This window comes from Hyla sarda, chromosome 6 (assembly GCF_029499605.1).
Source record: "Hyla sarda isolate aHylSar1 chromosome 6, aHylSar1.hap1, whole genome shotgun sequence".
NCBI classification, from domain to species: Eukaryota; Metazoa; Chordata; class Amphibia; order Anura; family Hylidae; genus Hyla; species Hyla sarda.
This window is the reverse complement of record NC_079194.1, coordinates 105137349-105158299: the sequence shown is the minus strand read 5'-3', so window position 1 is coordinate 105158299 and position 20951 is coordinate 105137349. Positions and strand designations below refer to the sequence as shown.

Sequence of the window (20951 nt, the reverse complement as noted above, 5' to 3'; positions counted from 1 at the left end):
GTGATCAGATTTGTAAATTACTTCTGGTAAAAAATCTTAATCCTTCCAGTAGTTATCAGCTGCTGAAGTTGAGTTGTTCTTTTCTGTCTGACAATAGAACTCTCTGCTGACATCTCTGTTTGTCTGAGGAGCTGTCCAGAGTAGGAGCAAATCCCCATAGCAAACATCTAATGCTTCAGACAGTTCATGCTGAAACAAGCAGAGGTGTCAGCAGAGAGCACTGTTGTCAGACAGAAACGAACAACTCAACTTCAGCAGCTGATAACTACTGGAAGGATTAAGATTTTTAAATAGAAGTAATTTACAAATCTGTTTAACTTTCTGGAGCCAGTTGATATATATATTTAAAAAAAAAGGTTTTTTTTCCTCGAATACCCCTTTTAAGTAGCCAAAGCCTGTACAGAAGATCACTGGGGGTTCTAGCGGCCGAACCACCACCGCGATCAGAAATGCATCCCTATACTGTGGATAGGGAATACGTTTGGTTCCCTGGAATTCCCTATTACAAGGTTTTCTCAGGGAAAATTAAATGATGGTCTCTCCACAGGATAGCCAATTTATAGCTGATCACTTGGCACCCTATCTCCTCTATAGAGCTAGAAACCTCATTTAGTAATAAGGACGGGATCCCACTCATCCTGCCAAACAACTATATGGCATATCCTGTGGCTAGGACTTTAACCGATAGGGCAAGGTTTTTTCTATATAGAATTCCACTTTCTGGAGTTTAGCACTGGGTTTTTAAGCATATACAGTACCTGGCAGTGTAATCAAAATGTTTTACTTTGCTCTTAGTGTTCGCCCTAATGTTCACATTTTCAGATATTACATATGGACCGGGGTTTAAAGGGGAACTCTGGTACATTGCATCTTATCATTAGGCTAGGTTCGCAACTGCATTGGAGGATTATAAGTGCCTCCACCACAGGTTCTGTCCAAAATATAAGACCAAATAGCACAGCATGCAGCACTAATATGTTTTGTCAAATGACAGACACCATCCCTGGAAACCAGACAGACCCTTTAAGGGGTTCAATGGGCTTTGTTAAAGAGTACTTGTCACCAAAAAAACTGTTCTCAACTACCTCAGGCTATGTTCCCTAACCACTCCTAACACCCCTCCAGCCCTTTAAAAAATTTCAGAGCTTTAAAAACGGTGTATCATACCATTCTTTTTGCACACATGGTGCAATTTCCCAGAAGAAGAAAGTGGGTGTTTCCCAGCTGGCATGACATCCCTGAAGTCTGCTGGGGGACCACTTCCACCCTCACATGGTTGCAGTGCTGTGATGAATAGAAGCCCTCAAGCTCTGTGCATGTTTTTATGTCTGTGCAGCTTTCAGTGAGGCTTTCTTTCAGCTGTCAGTCTGTGAGGCTTTCTGTGAGAATCTCTGGATCTTTCTCGTTTTGTGCAGCTAACAATCAAACTCAATGCAGAGAAGCACTTCCTGAGTTTGGTCTCTTGCCAGGCTGGGAGGAGACCAAATTCCCTGTATTAATTGTGGCAGGGAACAGAACATTTTTTCTATTACATTTTAAACATATTTATGTTGACAATTTTAAAAGCAAGTGAATGGGAAAGTGTCTGCTAATTACACAAGGAACAATATATTAAAAGTTTTATTTGGTGACAGGTACTCTTTAATGTTTGGCATGGGGCAGATCTGTTTTTTATTTTCTGTCTTTTGCTCCAATGATGGAGCAGATGAAAGAACGTGCACATACGGCATACTTGGGACAACCCCTTAAATCTGACAAGTCATATTGGATTCCCCAGTAAACTGACATATAAAGATGCTACAGTTAATACATGACTTGAAGTACTTGCCATCAACACAAGAGGGTCTGTTTCTGGTTGTTCCGGCCACTTTTCCAGGCAAACAAGAACATTTCACTGTTTGTGATCTCTCCTCAATACGGTTCTTATTGCAGCATCTGTGCGCCGCTATGACTTCGCATGTTCCACCTTCTGCAAAGACACAAAGCACAAGTGTGCGGTTATATATAGGTTATCCAGCAAATGGATATGGGATAACATAAAGTTCAGATGAAAGAATAACAAGACACAATATGCAGTATGCCTTGCCAGCAAGAACCCATCTCCGGAGCTCTAGGGTTTCATTCAAACCATTGTACTCTTTGCAGCTGCAGGATTTTTCATACATTTGGTAAGATGTAAAAGAAAAACACATATTTTAAACATGAATCCTAAAAAAATAGACTACATTTTGGCCATTTATATACGGCTGCAATCCCAGATACTTGATTGAATCAAACTTAACCTTCAACTTAGGGCACAAATGGCCAGACTCCAGCTTTGTATTATTTTGCACTGTAAAAGAAGGACATGATTCTATGAAAAGAACAATTATTTTTAAAAGAGTAAAAGATGAAAGGGCTTTCCAGGAAATCACATTGATAACCAAGAAAAAGAGCTGCTCCCATTCCGTTGTCTTCCAACATACCACATTAATACTTTATACACAGTCTGGCACTGTAGCTCAGTTCCATTCACCATTAATAGCTCAGAGCCCTGAAGGTCAGACACCCCTGATCATTCATTGAGAGGCCATTAATGCTTATTGCTGGAAAAGAAATTTATACACATGGATAGATTACGTCACAAAGGAAATGATGTCTCCGACAACAAAAGTCAGGGGGATGAACTGACCTGACATTGGATGAAGTGCAATCATGGGAAAAAAAACTACCATGGACAAAAAACAGTACTAGTAACTAAAGTGCAGTCTAAATATATACATATACACATATATATATATATATATATATATATATATATATATATATACTGGCTGAGTACCCGGCATTGCTTGGCTTTTCCTTCCTAATCCTTGTTGAGGAGGAAAATCAACAAAGGAGGAAGCTTTTGACTTCATATCCCATCCTCATATATTGTTGTCATATCCCAACCCCATATCCCGTCCCCATATCCCATTCTATCCTGACCTCCTATCCCGTCCTCATATCCTGTCCTCATATTCCGACCTCCTATCCCGTCCTCCTGTCTTGACCTCATATCACGTCCTCATAGCCCGGCCCCATTTCCCAACTTCATATGCTGTCCTCATATCTTGACCTCATATCCCATCCTCACATCCCGTTCTCATATCCCGTTGTCCTATCTCGACCTCATATCCCCTCCTCATATCCCATCCTCATAGCCTGTCATTTCCATACATTTCCCATTGACTTGTATGGGACTTTAAACAAAAACCCTGACCCTCACAAATGGGGGGTAGTTAAGGGTTAAATTACCTATCCTATGTTTGTTGTTGACATATTAGTAACATGTGACCAAGTTTCATGTTAATATCTTTTACTGTTTGGACGTGATGCTGGAATATACACACATACACACATACATACATACACACATTGGCCCAGATATATCAAAGAATGTCTACGGTAGAGCTATTTTCCCACGTTTATTTAGGTAGTGGGTTTGACTAGCGTGCATCTTATTTATCAAGAAGGTGCAGCAGGATGATGAATTTTGCGCAGCTCTGCTGTGGTGGGAAAAGCTCTACTACATACACTTTTTCTAGACACTTGTGAGGGAGGGAAGTAGACACTTTCCCGGGTCCTGAATTTGGCAGCTTAGGTGTTTTTACTTTCACAGAGCTGCCGTGACATTTTTACTTGCATTTTAGACGCTACAATCAAATTTCATTGCGGTGTCAAAGGGGTTAAAGCTGGGCATCACCGTTATTGGTGATGTCTGACATTAGAGATGGGTCCTGGTGGCAGATAGCCGCAGGACCACCCAGCTATGACCCACGCTCAGCTCGGCGCCTCACGCCTACTGGTAGGTGGTGTAGCTTTGCGCCAAAAAAAGTACCTTTGCACACAAAATAGCAACTTTTGACAAAAGTAGCAAATGATAAATACGTGACCACTGCATGGTCAAAAAGAAAAAGTTCTACGGGTAGACAAAAAGAGTAAAACTGTCTACATCAAGAGACGCATAAAAGTCTCAAAATATGCTGCTTGCGCCTGAACTGCTCCTAAACATAGACAAAAAAAATGCTCTAAAAGCAATGATAAATCTCCCCCATAGAGTTTTATATATATAAATATATATATATATATATATATATAGATAAAAAAATATTAATAAAATTCTTATAAATGTATATATATATATATATATATATATATATATATATACAGTGGTCCCTCAACATACGATGGTAATCCGTTCCAAATGGACCATCGTTTGTTGAAACCATCGTATGTTGAGGGATCCGTGCAATGTTAAGTATAGGACAGTGGTCTACAACCTGCGGACCTCCAGATGTTGCAAAACTATAACACCCAGCATGCTGGGAGTTGTAGTTTTGCAACATCTGGAGGTCCGCAGGTTGAAGACCACTGGTATTAGAAGCTATACTCACATGTCCCCGCCGCTCCGGACCATCACCGCTCGTCACCGCTGCTCTGGATGTCGCCTTCCATCACTGTCGCCGTGTCCCCGGGGTGTCCCCGATGCTCTGTCAAGGCCTCTGCTTCCCCGGCATCCTCGCTTTCTGTCGCCGCCATCACGTCGCTACGCACGCCGCTCCTATTGGATGACAGGACGGCGTGCGCAGCAACGTGATGCTGACGATGGAGAGCGCCGACGATGCAGGGGATCCCTAAGAGGACGCGCCGGAGCCCGAGGACAGGTAAGTGATCCAGCGTGGGAAGCCACAGCAGTGGAAACCTACCTATCCAAGCCAAACGTTAGTAGGTGTTGTGCCTGGAATATGCACAACTACGCCAGTTGAGTGCGTTTCATACTGACTACCAGTGGCATACCAAGGGGGGGGGGGGTGGCGGGGGGGGCGGCCCGCCCTGGGTGCCACTCTCAAGGGGGGTGCCAGGGGCGGACTGACCTGCCGCCGCAACTACTGAGGATCTGGGACACTCGTCCCAGATCCTCAGCAGACAGTGCTACATTCTACTGTTTGCGCGATACACGCACATACAGGAGAAGGCGTCCCCTCTGTGTGAGCCGCATCTGCAGCTACACAGAGAAGACGTGACCTCTGCCCCCACCCAGCACGCAGTACAGGCGCCGGTGACATCACTCATCAGCGCCTGTACTGTGGAGGGGAGACGACGCAGGCCCCTGCTGAGGAGATCGCTGCATGGTGATATCAGGTGAGCATGCTTTTTTTTAAAAAATGTTAACCCTGCATATACCTACAGGGAAGGGGGGGTGCTCTGCATATACCTATGGGAAAGGGAGGGAGAGAGGGGGTGCTCTGCATATACCTATGGGAAAGGGAGGGAGGGGGGTGCTCTGCATATACCTATGGAAAGGGAGGGAGTGGGGGGGGTGCTCTGCATATACCTATGGGAAAGGGAGGGAGAGGGGGGTGCCCTTCATATACCTATGGGAAAGGCAGGGAAAGGGGGGGGTGCTCTGCATATACCTATGGGAAAGGGAGGGAGAGGGGGGGTGCTCTGCATATACCTATGGGAAAGGGAGGGAGAGGGGGGTGCCCTGCATATACCTATGGGAAAGGGAGGGAGGGGGGGTGCTCTGCAAATACCTATGGGAAAGGGAGGGAGAGGGGGGGGTGCTCTGCATATACCTATGGGAAAGGGAGGGAGAGGGGGTGCTCTGCATATACCAATGGGAAAGGGAGGTAGAGGGGGTGCTCTGCATATACCTATGGGAAAGGGAGGGAGAGACGGTGCTCTGCATATACCTATGGGAAAGGGAGGGAAAGGGGGGGTGTAGCCCTGCATATACCTATGGGGAAGAGGGGGGGTGTAGCTCTGCATATACCTATGGGAAAAAGGGTGGGGTGTTGCTCTGCATATACCTATGGGGAAGAGGGGGGGGTGTAGCTCTGCATATACCTATGGGGAAAGGGGGGTGTAGCCCTACATATACCTATGGGGAAGGGGGGGGGTGTAGCTCCGCATATACTTATGGGAAAGAGGGGGGGGGGTAACCCTGCATATACCTATGGGAAAGATGGGGGTTGTAGCTCTGCATATACCTGTGGGAAAGAGGGGGGGGGAGTGCAACTCTGCATATACCTATGGGAAAGAGGGGGGGTAGCTCTGCATATACCTATGGGAAAGAGGGGGTGGGGTGTAGCTCTGCATGTACCTATGGGAAAGAGGGGGGTGTAACTCTGCATACACCTATAGGGAAGGGGGGTGTTGCTCTGCATATACCTATGGGGAAGAGGGGGGTGTAGCTCCGCATATACATATGGGAAAGAGGGGGGTAACCCTGCATATACCTATGGGAAAGATGGGGGTTGTAGCTCTGCATATACCTATGGGAAAGAGGGGGGAGTGCAACTCTGCATATACCTATGGGAAAGAGGGGGGTAGCTCTGCATATACCTATGGGAAAGAGGGGGTGGGGGTGTAGCTCTGCATATACCTATGGGAAAGAGGGGGGTGTAACTCTGCATAAACCTATAGGGAAGGGGGGTGTAGCTCTGCATATACATATGGGGAAGGGGGGGTGTAGCTCCGCATATACATATGGGAAAGAGGGGGGGTGTAGCTCTGCATATACCTATGGGAAAGAGGGGGTAGCTCTGCATATACCTATGGGAAAGAGCAGGGGGGGTTACCCTGCATATACCTATGGGAAAGATGGGGGGGAGGTTACTCTGCATATACCTATGGGAAAGAGGGGGGTAACCCTGCATATACCTATGGGAAAGATGGGGGGGTTACTCTGCATATTCCTATGGGAAAGAGGGGGGGTGTAGCTCTGCATATACCTATGGGAAAGAGGGGAGTAGCTCTGCATATACCTATGGGAAAGAGGGGGGTAACCCTGCATATACCTATGGGAAAGATGGGGAGTTACTCTGCATATACCTATGGGAAAGAGGGGGGGAGTGTAACTCTGCATATACCTATGGGAAAGAGGGGGGTAGCTCTGCATATACCTATGGGAAAGAGGGGGTGGGGGGTGTAGCTTTGCATATACCCATGGGAAAGAGGGGAGTGTAACGCTGCATATACCTATGGGAAAGAGGGGGGTGTAACTCTGCATATACCTATGGGAAAGAGGGGGTTACCTGGCTAACTACCTACCTGCCCTTTTACTGTGCAGAACACCAAGGAGGGCATTATTACAGTTTGTGGGCCTATAGATGGAAAGATTGTGTAGAGGAGGGGAGGGCACTGAAAAAATGCAGAGTCTGACATGTTTTTTCTGCAGATGTTAAGAGATCTACATGGCGGTCTTATCCGGACGGAGAAGAAAAGGAAAAGACGACGCCGCTGATCAGAAAAGACGTAATTGTGAATCCCAAAATGTAACTGTAATCACTTATATGGTATACACATCCTGTGTGCAGCTGATATCTACCGCCATATGGTCCTGTATATAATCACTTATATTGTATACAGATCCTGTATAGTATACTGGTCTGTGTATAGTGGTTTTATTCAGTACAGTATGGCGGTATTATCCAGTTATTGTGTTGTGGTATATATTTTATCCTTGTATACCAGTATTATTGGTCATGGAAATTTACCTACGTTAAAGTGTTTCTTACATATATAAATTTTTATTTATTGTGTGTGGGATTTGGGTGGAATAGGGGCGTGGCAGAAGATTGATGAGCTGCAGAGCCTAGCAGGGGCCCTTGCCTTTTTTTTGGTCCGGGGGCCCCGAGTGTTGTCAGTCTGCCCCTGGGGGGAGGGGAGGGAGGGGGTGTAATTAAGGGGGGTGCGTGTGTGTGTGTGTAGGGGGGGGGGTGCCAAACAAAGGGTCTGCCCCGGGTGCCAAATGCTCTGGGTATGCCACTGCTCACTACTGTGACTGCTGTCTTTATCAAGGATTCTTCACAAGGAAGCGCTCCTGTGCATCTTTATGTCTTTAAGAGAATGACCATCACCAAGATGGATATCATCACAGAAATAATAGGTTATCCAGCCAGTTATATGCTATAGAAAAAGAGGAGCTGAGCAGACTGATAGATGGTTTGTAGGGAAACTATTATTTAAATCCCACCTCATTCTGTGCTTAAAAGGGTACTCCGATGGAAAAAAAAATGTTTAAATCAACTGGGACAAGAAAGTTAAACATATTTGTAAATTAAAGGGATATGGATACCGCTGTCACCAGCGCCGGACACCTCTCACACCTGTGCTGCGGACTGCCGGCACCGCCTCCGGCAACTCCTTATGCTAGAAAGAACTCCGCCCGGCACCAAGGTATGGGGTAAAAAGGCTTGTCTTTATTTATTCCACTGCTAGATACATACAGATAAAGATGTCTGACGCGTTTCGCCCTTTACAGGGCTTAATCGTAGACGATTAAGCCCTGTAAAGGGCGAAACGCGTCAGACATCTTTATCTGTATGTATCCTGCAGTGGAATAAATAAAGACAAGGCTTTTTACCCCATACCTTGGTGCCGGACGGAGTTCTTTCTAGCATATTTGTAAATTACTTCTATTAAAAAAAAAATCTTAATCCTTCCAGCTCTTTTCAGCTGCTGTATTCTTTAGAGGAAGTTGTGTAGTTCTTTCCAGTCTGACCACAGTGCTCTTTGCTGTCACCTCTGTCCGTGTCAGGAACTGTCAGGGCATGCTGGGAGTTGTAGTTTTGCAACATCTGGAGGTCCACAGGTTGAAGACCACTGAGAAGGGATTGCCAGGCGGAGAGTTCACTCGAGTATAAGCCGAGGGGGGCGTTTTCAGCACGAAAAATTGTGCTGAAAAACTCGGCTTATACTCGAGTATATACGGTACGTCAGATCCTGAATGCTGTAGTCTTGGGGTATGAAGTTTCTGGGAGATCTAAACAGATATCCTGCCACTGACCTATCAGTGGAGTTATGCTTGTCGAGGGATTTTCCCCTTTAAGGATGCCTCTAAAGTAGTCCCAAGTCTGGTGTCCAGGCCTCCTACCTGATTTCTGCCGAATTTGTTTGTACATTCTTGGAGTATTCATTCAAGGATATAAACATCTATTCCTGCTGAAATACTGAGTAAGCGCAATTCCTACTTTGTAAAACTTTATTCCTTGAACAAAGACACGGAAGCTTCTTAGATGTGTTTGAATAATGATGGTATCATAATTATTTTGTCAGGAGGAAAAAAAAGAACAAAAAGAGAACAATGTACCTGGGGCTTTGAGTTCCTGTAGAAGGTTTTTTATCAATTACCAGAACATGGTACATCAAGATATATATCTCCTAAAGCAGTTTACGACTGTGTGGTAATGTTTAAAGTTTACTGCTTCAAGAACATGAGAGGTCATTGTCTGATAAAGAACATGTGGCTTGGGAATAAGACCAAATATTTCAATATTTTTATACTGTAATTGAGGGAGGAAATTGTTCAGCCCTTAGTTCAACCTTACTAAATATTTTAATGGCTAATCTTATTTATTGAACAAAAGTATTACCTCCTTATCTACAAAACATGACCAGAGAGTATAACATGTTGGGCTGTCGTCTTGTTCCATAGGTTTAAAGGGGTACTCCAAAGGATAGGGGATAAGATGTCCGATCGCGGGGGACCCGCCGCTGGGGTCACAGCTGTCATGCTCCCTCCCATAGGCTTGCATTGAGGGGCGGAGCGTGACGTCACACAGGGGCGGAGGCGTGACATCACAATACTCCGGCTCTGTGATCGGCAGTCATCAGACCTGGAACGAACATGCTCCGGGGGCTGATGGTAACGGGGTGCTGCGTGAAATATCATGGGGGTCTCCAACGGAAGGACACCCACAATCAGGCTTCTTATCCCCTGTCCTTTGGATACGGGATAAGATGTCTTAGTGCTGGAGTATCCCTTTAAATCTTAAAGAGGTATTCCAGGGTAGGAGAAAATCCCCATAGCAAACCTATCCTGCTCTGGACAGTTCCTGAGACAGACAGAGGTGTCGGCAGAGAACACTGTCGTTAGACAGACAAGAACAACTCAACTTCAGCAGCTGATAAATACTGTTAGGATTAAGATTTTTTAATAGAAATAATTTACAAATCTGATTAACTTTCTGGAGTTCATATGAAAAAAATTGTTTTTCACTGGAATACCCCTTTAATACTGCTCCCAAGGGTGTCATGGTGTAAGAGTAAGGCCTGGCACTTTCTTGGCAGTCAATGTGCCACTGGGTGCTCTAAGCAGAGCCTCTGCACCCTAGATAGTTTTTTGACTTAAAAAAACGGTTCTATTTGGTGTCCCCCCCCCCCCCCCCCCCCCCCCTTTTGTGGTGTTGTGGCTCAGTGGCAATTTTTTCAAAATCCCAGTAGGCTCTGGGTATGTTTTATTATTATTATATTTTTTTTTTTTTATAAGCTTTGTCCTTCCATAGACCTCTATAGAGGGAAGAAATATATGTGGGTGTCCTAATCCCCCAATTATTTATTAAAAATCCTTGATATCAGAATCAAATTATTTGTAATGAGAAAAACGCAGGGGGAAAAAGACACATAAAGATTCCTTTAATAATGGACACAACTTTTTTTGGGGGAAAAAAAGGCCACAAAAAATGCATAATGAAGAAAGAGGGGAGGAGAAAAAAGAGAGGGCAGTTTGTATGTGGCATTTTTTTTCAGGGCAAAGAAAATGACAAACAAAAAATTGTGTCTGTAGACTAATCTGAGTCGCATAAATGTTGGGGAAGCGTCTTTGTAGTCAAGTGACCACCCATGCAATCCACCCATGGCTAGTTCCAGTGGATATGACGCACAGGCAGTCACTTTACTGTAAAGCTATCCATGGCCGTATTCACAGCTTAAGCTTCCCTAGGCACTGGGTTTAAATACACCCAATAAGAATGATGCCAAAAGCAGATCTGTCACAAATATACAGCAAAAACTGAATGTGTACAAATGGATTTTGTTTCAGATTTACCTTAGATCTCACCCCAATGGGAGATCTGCTCAGAATTTTTAATAACTTCACAGAAGTTTTTGATTTTTTGGGGGAAATGCTCATTAAAGAAGCAGCAGAGGTCAACATAGGAGGAAGCAGGACAAAGAACATGCTGGCTTGATGTGTAATGTATTTTTTTTTATTGGATTCATACCTTTTGTACAATTTATGAAATTCTGATCATAAAAGTCCAAATTCGGCAGTTTATTTAGATAAAAGCTGGCAGATTAAAATTAAAAAAGGTTTGCCAAAACCCCAGTGCGATATTCATAATAAAAACCATAACACCTAAGGAAAGATCCCATGAATGATCTGAGTATGGCGGCTGCATTCAATAGGCATTGTACCATAGAGGAAAGGTGTAAATGTATTCCTGAATGGAGCTGTCTATTAGTTATATGAGCATAGGAGAACATTTTCAACAACATGACTTGTCAAATACAAGCTGGGTAACTAGGAGGCAGATAGATATGAGATACATTTATTCAATATTTATGCATCACTGACATATTTCATATCTCTATAAAGAGAATATAGTCACTTGCATCAGTCACTGTTCCCTGTGGGGCTCACTCTTTAATTTCCCTACCAGAGACATAAGCAGAAAATAGTATTTTTTTTTTTTAGGATGGCAATAACACTATGAGCTTGTTTTCAGCGTGTATGTAGGAAACTGCCACAAAAGAAGAGAAAATAATCTCTGCAGATGTACGATGGCTTGAAATCCATGGCCTAATGTACAATACAATGTGCATAGATAAGTATACCAAGAGGTACTGTATACCACAGAGAGATCCATAGGCCTAAGACAAGGGGAAGCCCAGTTCTTTCATTTTTGGTAAGGAAAATAATAACCAGCACAAGACTTCTCCACAATAACAGAAATCCTACTCCACAGTCAGACCAATGTCTTCAGTCAATGGCATACACCATACATGGCATACACCATACAGGAAATTCAAATAATATAAAAAAAATATTAAAAGTTGGCTGCTATGGGCCCGCCGTCATTGGTGGGCTAGGATGGGCTGTCACCTTCCTCTACAGCTGCACAGTGCTCTTTCCCCTCCCTCTACATCTGCATAGAATTCTCTATCACCTCTCTCTACAGCTGCACAGTTATCTCTATCACCTCCCTCTACAGCTGCACAGTCCTCTCTATCACCTCCCTCTACAGCTGCACAGTCATCTCTATAACCTCCCTCTACAGCTGCACAGTCCTCTCTATCATCTCCCTCTACAGCTGCACAGTCATCTCTATCACCTCCCTCTACAGCTGCACAGTCCTCTCTATCACCTCCATCTACAGCTGCACAGTCCTCTCTATCACCTCCCTCTACAGCTGCACAGTCATCTCTATCACCTCCCTCTACAGCTGCACAGTTCTCTCTATCACCTCCCTCTACAGCTGCACAGTCCTCTCTATCACCTCCCTCTACAGCTGTGCAGACCTCTCTATCACCTCCCTCTACAGCTGTGCAGTCCTCTCTGTCACCTTACTCTACAGATACACAGTTCTCTCTATCACCTCCCTCTACAGCTGCATAGAATTCTCTATCACTTCTCTCTACAGCTGCACAGTCATCTCTATCACCTCCCTCTACAGCTGCACAGTGCTCTCTGTCACCTTCCTCTACAGCTGCAAAGGACTCTCGGACACCTTCCTCTACAGATGCACAGTCCTCCCTCTACAGCTGCGTAGAATTCTCTGTCACCTCCCTCTACAGCTGCACAGTCCTCTCTATCACCTCCCTCTACAGCTGCATATACTTCTCTGTCACCTCCCTCTACAGCTGCACAAACCTCTCTATCACCTTCCTCTATAGCTGCACAGCCCTCTCTGCCACCTACCTCTAAGGCTGCACAGTTCTCTCTATCACCTCCGTCTACATCTGCACAGTCCTCTCTGTCATCTCTTTTTACAACTGCACAGTTCTCTTTATCACATCCCTTTACAGCCATACAGCCCTCTCTATAACCACCCTCCATAGCTGTACGGTCCTCTGTATCAACTCTCTCTACAGCTACATAGTCCTATCTGTCGTCTCCTTCTACAGCTGCACAGTCCTCTTTATCACCTCTCTCTTCAGCTACACAGTCCTTTCTATCACCATCCTCTATAGCTTCACAGTCCTCTCTATCAGGTGCCTCTACAGCTGCACAGTTCTCCCTATCACCTTCTGCTACAGCTGCACAGCCCTCTCTGCCACCTTCCACTAAAGCTGCACAGTTCTCTCTATCACCTCCCTCTACTGCTTTACAATCCTCACTATTACCTCCCTCTATAGCTGCACAACCCTCTCTGCCACCTTGCTCTAAAGCTCTACAGTTCTATCACCTCCCTCTACATCTGCACAGTTCTCTGTCGTCTCCTTCTACAACTGCACAGTCCTCTCTATCCCCTCCCTCTACAGCTACACAGTCCTCTCTATCACCTCCCTCTACAGCTAGACAGTCCTCTCTATCACCTCCCTCTACAGCTACACAGTCCTCTTTATCACCTCCCTCTACAGCTACACAGTCCTCTCTATCACCTCCCTCTACAGCTACACAGTCCTCTCTATCACCTCCCTCTACAGCTGCACAGCCCTCTCTGCCACCTTCCACTAAAGCTGCACAGTTCTCTCTATCACCTCCCTCTACTGCTTTACAATCCTCACTATCACCTCTCTCTATAGCTGCACAACCCTCTCTGCCACCTTGCTCTAAAGCTGTACAGTTCTATCACCTCCCTCTACATCTGCACAGTTCTCTGTCGTCTCCTTCTACAACTGCACAGTCCTCTCTATCCCCTCCCTCTACAGCTACACAGTCCTCTCTATCACCTCCCTCTACAGCTACACAGTCCTCTCTATCAACTCCCTCTACAGCTACACAGTCCTCTCTATCACCTCCCTCTACAGCTACACAGTCCTCTCTATCACCTCCCTCTACAGCTACACAGTCCTCTCTATCACTTCCCTCTACAGCTACACAGTCCTCTCTATCACCTCCCTCTACAGCTACACAGTCCTCTCTATCACCTCCCTCTACAGCTACACAGTCCTCTCTGTCACCTCCCTATACAGCTACACAGTCCTCTCTGTCACCTCCCTATACAGCTACACAGTCCTCTCTATCACCTCCCTCTACAGCTACACAGTCCTCTCTATCACCTCCCTCTACAGCTACACAGTCCTCTCTATCACCTCCCTCTACAGCTACACAGTCCTCTCTGTCACCTTCCTCTACAGCTGCACAGTTCTCCCTATCATCTCCTTCTAGAGCTGCATATAATTCTCTGTCACCTTCCTCTACAGCTGCACAGTCCTCTCTTCCACCTTCCTCTACAGATGCACAGTCCTCTTTATCACCTCCCTCTAGAGCTGCACATAATTCTCTGTCACCTCCCTCTATAGCTGCACAGTCCTCTCTATCACTTGCGTCTCTTGCTGCACAAACCTCTCAATCACCTTCCTCTATAGCTTCACAGTCCTCTCTGCCACCTTCCTCTAAAGCTGCACAGTCCTCACTATCACCTCCTCTATAGCTACACAGTCCTCTCTGCCACCTTCCTCTAAAGCTGCACAGTCCCCTCTATTACTTACCTCTACAGCTGCACAGTCCTCTCTATCACCTCCCTCTACAGCTGCACAGTCCTCTCTATCACCTTCCTCTACAGCTGCACAGTCCTCTCTATCACTTACCTCTACAGCTGCACATTCCTCTCTGTCACCTCCCTCTCCAGCTGCACAGTCCTCACTATCACCTCCCTCTACAGCTGCACAGTCCTCTCTATCACCTCCCTCTACAGCTGTGCAGACCTCTCTATCACCTCCCTCTACAGCTGCACAGTCCTCTCTATCACCTCCCTCTACAGCTGCACAGTCCTCTCTATCACCTCCCTCTACAGCTGCACAGTCCTCTCTGTCACCTCCCTCTACAGCTGCACATTCCTCTCTGTCACCTCCCTCTCCAGCTGCACACTCCTCTTAATCTCCTCACTCTACAGCTGCACGGTCATCTCTGTCACAGTCCTCCAGGTTTACTGGCATTTACACCCTTACTGCCCTAGACCACCATAAATACAGACATTATCCTCTTCACCTACCTAGACCACCTACTATATGATGTGGTGTTAACTCTTTTCCTCTTGTAGACCACTAGAGATACAGACCTTAACTCCCAATAGTTCTAGTTTATCAAGGATGTTGGCATTAGACACATTCACTGCACTAAGCCACTAGGGATACAAATGTTAACCTATTCACTGTTCTGTATAATGATAGATAAGGACATTAACCCCTTTACTGCCCTAGACCACCAAGGATGTAAACGATAACCCTTATGCTGGAATGCCTTTATGCTGCTTTATACTGTTTAGCTGGGTGCTATGTATATTTGTCTGCTTTATAGCTACTTATTGGGGCTCTTTATTTTAATATTAATATGAAGCAGTTGTGCATTGCCTGGCTCAGACAGAGCAGGGCCTTGGCTGTTATTTACCCTGCTCACAAGCTACAAGCTCTTTAGGTTTCTGACAATTTAGGAGTCTGGTCTGAGGGTCTGATTAGGGGGCTATTCTAGGGTCTAATAAATTAGGGCCAGGTGTATGAAAATATAGAGTTCGGATTCTAAAAACATAGGTGGCTGTCTGTCTGATCATGAACAAGGGGCATAGCCCTCTGGGTCATTTAGGGCATATTCACATGATATGCCATAAATGTCCTCTAAATGCAATGTCCACCTCTGGGACCCCCACGTGAGCTATTGTACACTGTTAATATAACTCCCAGAATTTTCTGTTGTGGAAGTGGGAACCTCCTTTAAATGCTAAATACTCAGACAAACTGGGTTTATGAGGTAAGCGTCTTGTTTGTTTCTCATAATAATAACCAATATAACAGAATAACAATGAATCTTACAGCATTTGGTTTTATACCCATATAGGAAGCTTTTAGGACTCCAGAGAATGACATCCCAAACCAATAACATTTCTTGTGTTAATTTACCTCTGTTACAACAGTAATTCCTGCAGACTTATATATGATGTGTGTCGGCAGCTGAGCACCAGAGCATCATGTAGATGCATTAGCTACTTTCATATTTATACTGGTAATAAAGATCACTGTATTATTTTTCCAAGCTACAGAATAATGAAAATGTATGAGCGCATGTTTAATACATTGCTTATATTACTTAATTTACCTGCGTAAGAATCAATGGATAACTTGTCTTTTACCGAAATGAAATTCGCATGTGAATGGAATTTTTAGTTTAATAATGACTTCTGGCGACACTAATGTAATCTGTGTTGAATAGTCACCTCTGGAGGTAGCACCGTATTAATATGAAATATACAGAATACGGCTACATCTCGAATGCAATTTATGGTAATTATATATGAACTGGAAAAATGGAAGATGGAGAAGGGATGTATCACTTTGTGTTTCACAAGTTTCGACTTATTTAAGTGAAATTTCTCTGCATATCTATTTGATTAAATAAAATCTGCCACGCTGAACAAGAAGTCCGGTCTGTGGGCCGCAGGTTATAGAGGAGGGAGCTGGGAGGATGGATGTATAATACTGTGGGGAAAATTTCAGGATAAATTGTAACTTACTCATTTATATCTTTGCTCATTGTGGGCAATGTAAGTCCTGTGGGCAGAATCACGTAGCTGTCAATCATTGAGCAAGGATCACCCACTGGATGCAAGACCAGAGTACGTCCTGAATAAGATACTAAATATAATATTAGACTAAATAGTCATACAAAGCTATATTCCTGCTTTACATTATGCTGCCCACAGAATGGACTACATGTTCAACAAGACAAAGTTTAGCTTACAGAAAAACCTCAAGTTGTTTCTTTTTGCCTATATCATAAACACTCACCAATCACTAATCATACAAGGGGTTTCATCACTGTAACTTGGTCATGTGATCACTTATCTGACCCATAAAAAGTTACATGGCTTAACGTGTCAGAGGATGTCAGTCCTGGGTCATCAATACATCAATACCTATTAGACATCAATACTTATTAGATTACATCTGCCAGCTTACACACCCCTACCAGCTTCATCTGTATATTGCTGCTATCTTTATGGGATCAGAATATGTATGGAAGATTTAAAAAAAAACTTCTCCTGATGCTGTGATTTTTCAGTTTTATTCATGATTTTCAAAAATTTTTACTAGTTGCTAGTTTACCGCAATTATGCAAATTACTGTAAAATATGTGAAATTTTTACTGCGATTTTGGGAAAAAAACTGAAGAAACAGCCAAATTACAGTACAAACATGTAAAAGATACAGCAAACACTCAACTTACAAAGACAGCCTAAAGGCTTCAAATCTTTATAAAACACTTCACTTCAAATTGCTTTAACCTTATGTCAATATTTTAATTCTAAAAATCAGACTGTGAATAGGAGTAAGATCCAGAACTAGCAGCTCAATTAGATGGCCAGGTGCAGGGATGAATAGCCACACTAAAGGCTATGTTCACACAGACAATGTCTGCACAGACACACTGCCCTAAAAGTGAAGCTAGAACTGCTCGGAAATGCGCCGTCTCGTAGACGGCAATGCATTTCCGCGCTGAGTCTGTAGAATGTATAGAAATATCTACTCTTTCTTCGGACTCCCAAATCAGCATTCTGCCATATGCACCCCATTAACATCAATAGGACTCTGCTGCTGCGGAATCTCCGTGCAGAATTCTAATGTGGAATTTCACACTCCATTGTGTGAACATAGCCTAAATCTCTCTGCACTGCCAGAGGAAATGTAGGCAGCATTATCAAATAATTTCAGTGATGGATTTGAATCCAACATGAAGCCTAACCCACGCCTGCCACATGTAAGCACAAGGCAAACACAAGGGGGGAGATTTATCAAAACCTGTGCAGAGTCAAAGTAGCCCAATTGCCCATAGCAACCAATCAGCTTGCTTCTAACATTCCTAACAAGGACTGTGAAAAATGAAAGAAGTGAGCTGATTGGTTGCTATGGGCAACTGGGCAACTTTGACTCTGCACAGGTTTTGATAAATCTCCCCCAAGGACCTCTATATTATTCTCTAATAAAATCTTATGCTGCACTAAATAAAATCTCAAATGCATGGTTACATAACGGATCTGTGTTGAACAAATTTATCACCAGACCTTTTTGGGCCTTAAAGGGGCATTTCCATCTAGGAAATTTTTGGCATATCTACAGAATATGTCATGAATGTCCTCTAGATGTAGGTCTCACATTTTGGACCCACACCTATCTTGAGATCAAGAGCTCCTTGGTCCCCTCTGGTCTGCTCTCAGCTGATAGAGGTCGTCGAGAAGTTGAAAACAACTGTTTAATGCAATTTGCCTAACTCCAACGTCCCAATGCTTTTTACACAACTCTCATTAAAATCAATGAAAGCTGCAAAAATTGTTTACAACAGTCGGCTTATTTTAATTTTACCTCTGCATTTCAGAAGCCATTTTTCTAATTTTTTCTTTTTTTTTTCATTGTCGTGCCTAAATAAGACTTTATTTTATTCAAGAGCAATTATATATTAATACTAAATAAAGGTGCTTTTGAGATTTTTTTTAATGAGTTTTTGGGTGCACATTAAAGTCTGATTGGACAGAAACTGTGTAGGGAGAGATTTCTTGTCTACAGATAAGCAAACCGAACATATAGAACCATAGTTGGGACAAAATTTGTCTACAGTTTGGTTCGGCTAGAAGGTGCTAAAATAATATCAACAGAAAAGAGAAGGAGGAAAGATCACATGACCTCTAAGAATCCCATAATACCTTTCGAACAGCTCTCTCAGCCAATCATGTTGATGGCCTATCTGGAGGATTTTAAAAGCCTGGATAATCCCTTTAAAGTTTATAACCTTTCTGTGGGAACATAAGATCTCATTGTGCACCTTATGTTTTTAGGGCCTGAGTAAGATTGCCCTGTCTGTACTTCTATGATAATCTTCTAATCCCGAAATACTATTTTCTTGTGTAGGGGGTTCAACGACCATCTCTATGTAGTGTCCTATTCCCTGGGCATTGTCACGTTGAAACCATTTATCACAGAAAGCTGCGTCTAACATTATTAATATAGAAGTATCAGCTTTCCATTTGGCCTCCGCAAAATGACTCCATTTATTTTTGAAAATAAGTCATTTTTCTTCTCATTACATTGGAGCATAAAATTCCTGAAATGTTCCAAATGACACTTCCAAACATCATAAACCATGTGACAAATGATGACATATAAAAGTCGTTTACTTCTCAAACATGGTGAAAATTTCAGGCGCGCAGCTTAGAAATTAGATACTTTTGAAGCTGCGAACGACTGTGGTTAACAGACTGGTCATGAAACTACTGACATTGTGTATTTTTCCTCTGGAATGAATGCGTTATTGCCGTGATCATGGGGTAATATAATATAATGACATAAAACTTAACACAGATAGGCAATGCACATAATTCTAACAGTAAGGGAGAAATGCAACTCGGAGAATTGTTTAATTTAATTGAACAATACTGTAGCCTTGAAAAATGGCTCAATTATAAGTGTTTATTAAGACCACTATGTACACTGCATCATGTTGTGTGCTATGTTTTACTTGAATTGTGCCCCCGCACTGAAATTTATAATGGCGTAACACAGCTCCCTATGCTTTACATTTTAGGACAAAAAAATAGCTAGAGAATTGTATTTCAGCCCTTTTTTTCCTTTTTATGTCTGGCTGGGACGTAATAAAGCGTTTATTCTACACTTCAGAAATATCGTTGGTTTATAGAAGAGTTGGTATTAGCATTGAAGTCAAAATGGCATAAAAAAACGTTTCATTTTCCGTTGACACTTATGACTTTTAATAGATTTTGACTCTAAACATTGTGGCAGGGCTGCTTGTCATGTTGATAAACATGTATTTACTTCAATCGCTGGTGAAGTTGTTAAGAAGAACGTAAATGCACTGCAAAACATTATTCATGAAATTCTAAAGGGAAAATCAAGGTAAAAGAGGTTGTTGCACCTGGACAATTCCTTTGTATATGCCTGCACTGTTATGTCATATGGGCATCATGGAGGGAGTCTTCAGGATCCCTCTTCAATAATAAGCCAGAATAGGGACCCTTACCAACCACTCTCACTCTGGTGGGCCTGCAGCGGCGTTGCTAGGGTTGGTGTTACCCGATGCGGCAGAATGGTGCCAACCCGACACCCATCCTTGGTAAAGGTTTTTTTCCAAAACGCTGCGTTGGGGTGGTGCTACTCTTGTGTCCTGCAGCCATGGGATTTTAAGTATGTTTTGTATTGCTGTGACATTCTGCATATGTGTGATGCAGGGATAACATGTGACTGTCATGCATGGATATTGCATTATACATATAATATATTCTACTGTTTAAGGCATGTTCTAGGATATGGACTATCACCCTGTTGTTTCCTTTCCCCTCTCGGTGGAATATGTCTAATTTTATTTATTGTTCAAAAGAGGCTTTATTGAAGCATAAGGGGTATATCTCTAATTGTACAATTTAAGTTTTTGTAATGACTCAAAATGTTGCATGTATGTTGAATTTTGGGAGTTCATAGATATAGCTAGAGATGAGCGAACTTACAGTAAATTCGATTCGTCACGAACTTCTCAGCTCGGCAGTTGATGACTTTTCCTGCATAAATTAGTTCAGCTTTCAGGTGCTCCCGTGGGCTGGAAAAGGTGGATACAGTCCTAGGAGACTCTTTTCTAGGAATGTATCCACCTTTTCCAGCCCAACGGAGCACTTGAAAGCTGAACTAATTTACGCAGGATAAGTCTTCAACTGCCGAGCCGAAAAGTTTGTGACGAATCGAATTTACTGTAAGTTCGCTCATCTCTAGATATAGCAATAGAAATATTAACTTCTTGCAGAAATTTACACTCTCTCTCTTGTGTCTGGTTATACTAACCAATATTATTATCAACAATGCCAATTGCCAAGTAAGGGTATGTTCACACTGCGGAATTCCCACGGAATTCCATCAACGGAATTCCACGAGTAGAATTTTGCGCAGTGAACATTCCCATCAGTGCGAATGGCTCCTCCGCAAGAGCC

The 20951-nt window shown here is 43.4% G+C and overlaps 1 protein-coding gene across 3 annotated transcripts in view; it reads right to left on the bottom strand.

Annotated features, from left to right (window-relative positions):
* TAFA1 (TAFA chemokine like family member 1) overlaps window positions 1-20951 on the bottom strand; it is a 460778-nt gene that overhangs the window by 90650 nt on the left and 349177 nt on the right. For all 3 annotated transcript variants that reach the window (XM_056524577.1, XM_056524576.1, XM_056524575.1), the window contains exon 4: window positions 1829-1969. In XM_056524577.1, the coding sequence (XP_056380552.1) occupies window positions 1829-1969 (141 nt within the window). The remainder of the gene's footprint in view (window positions 1-1828; window positions 1970-20951) is intronic.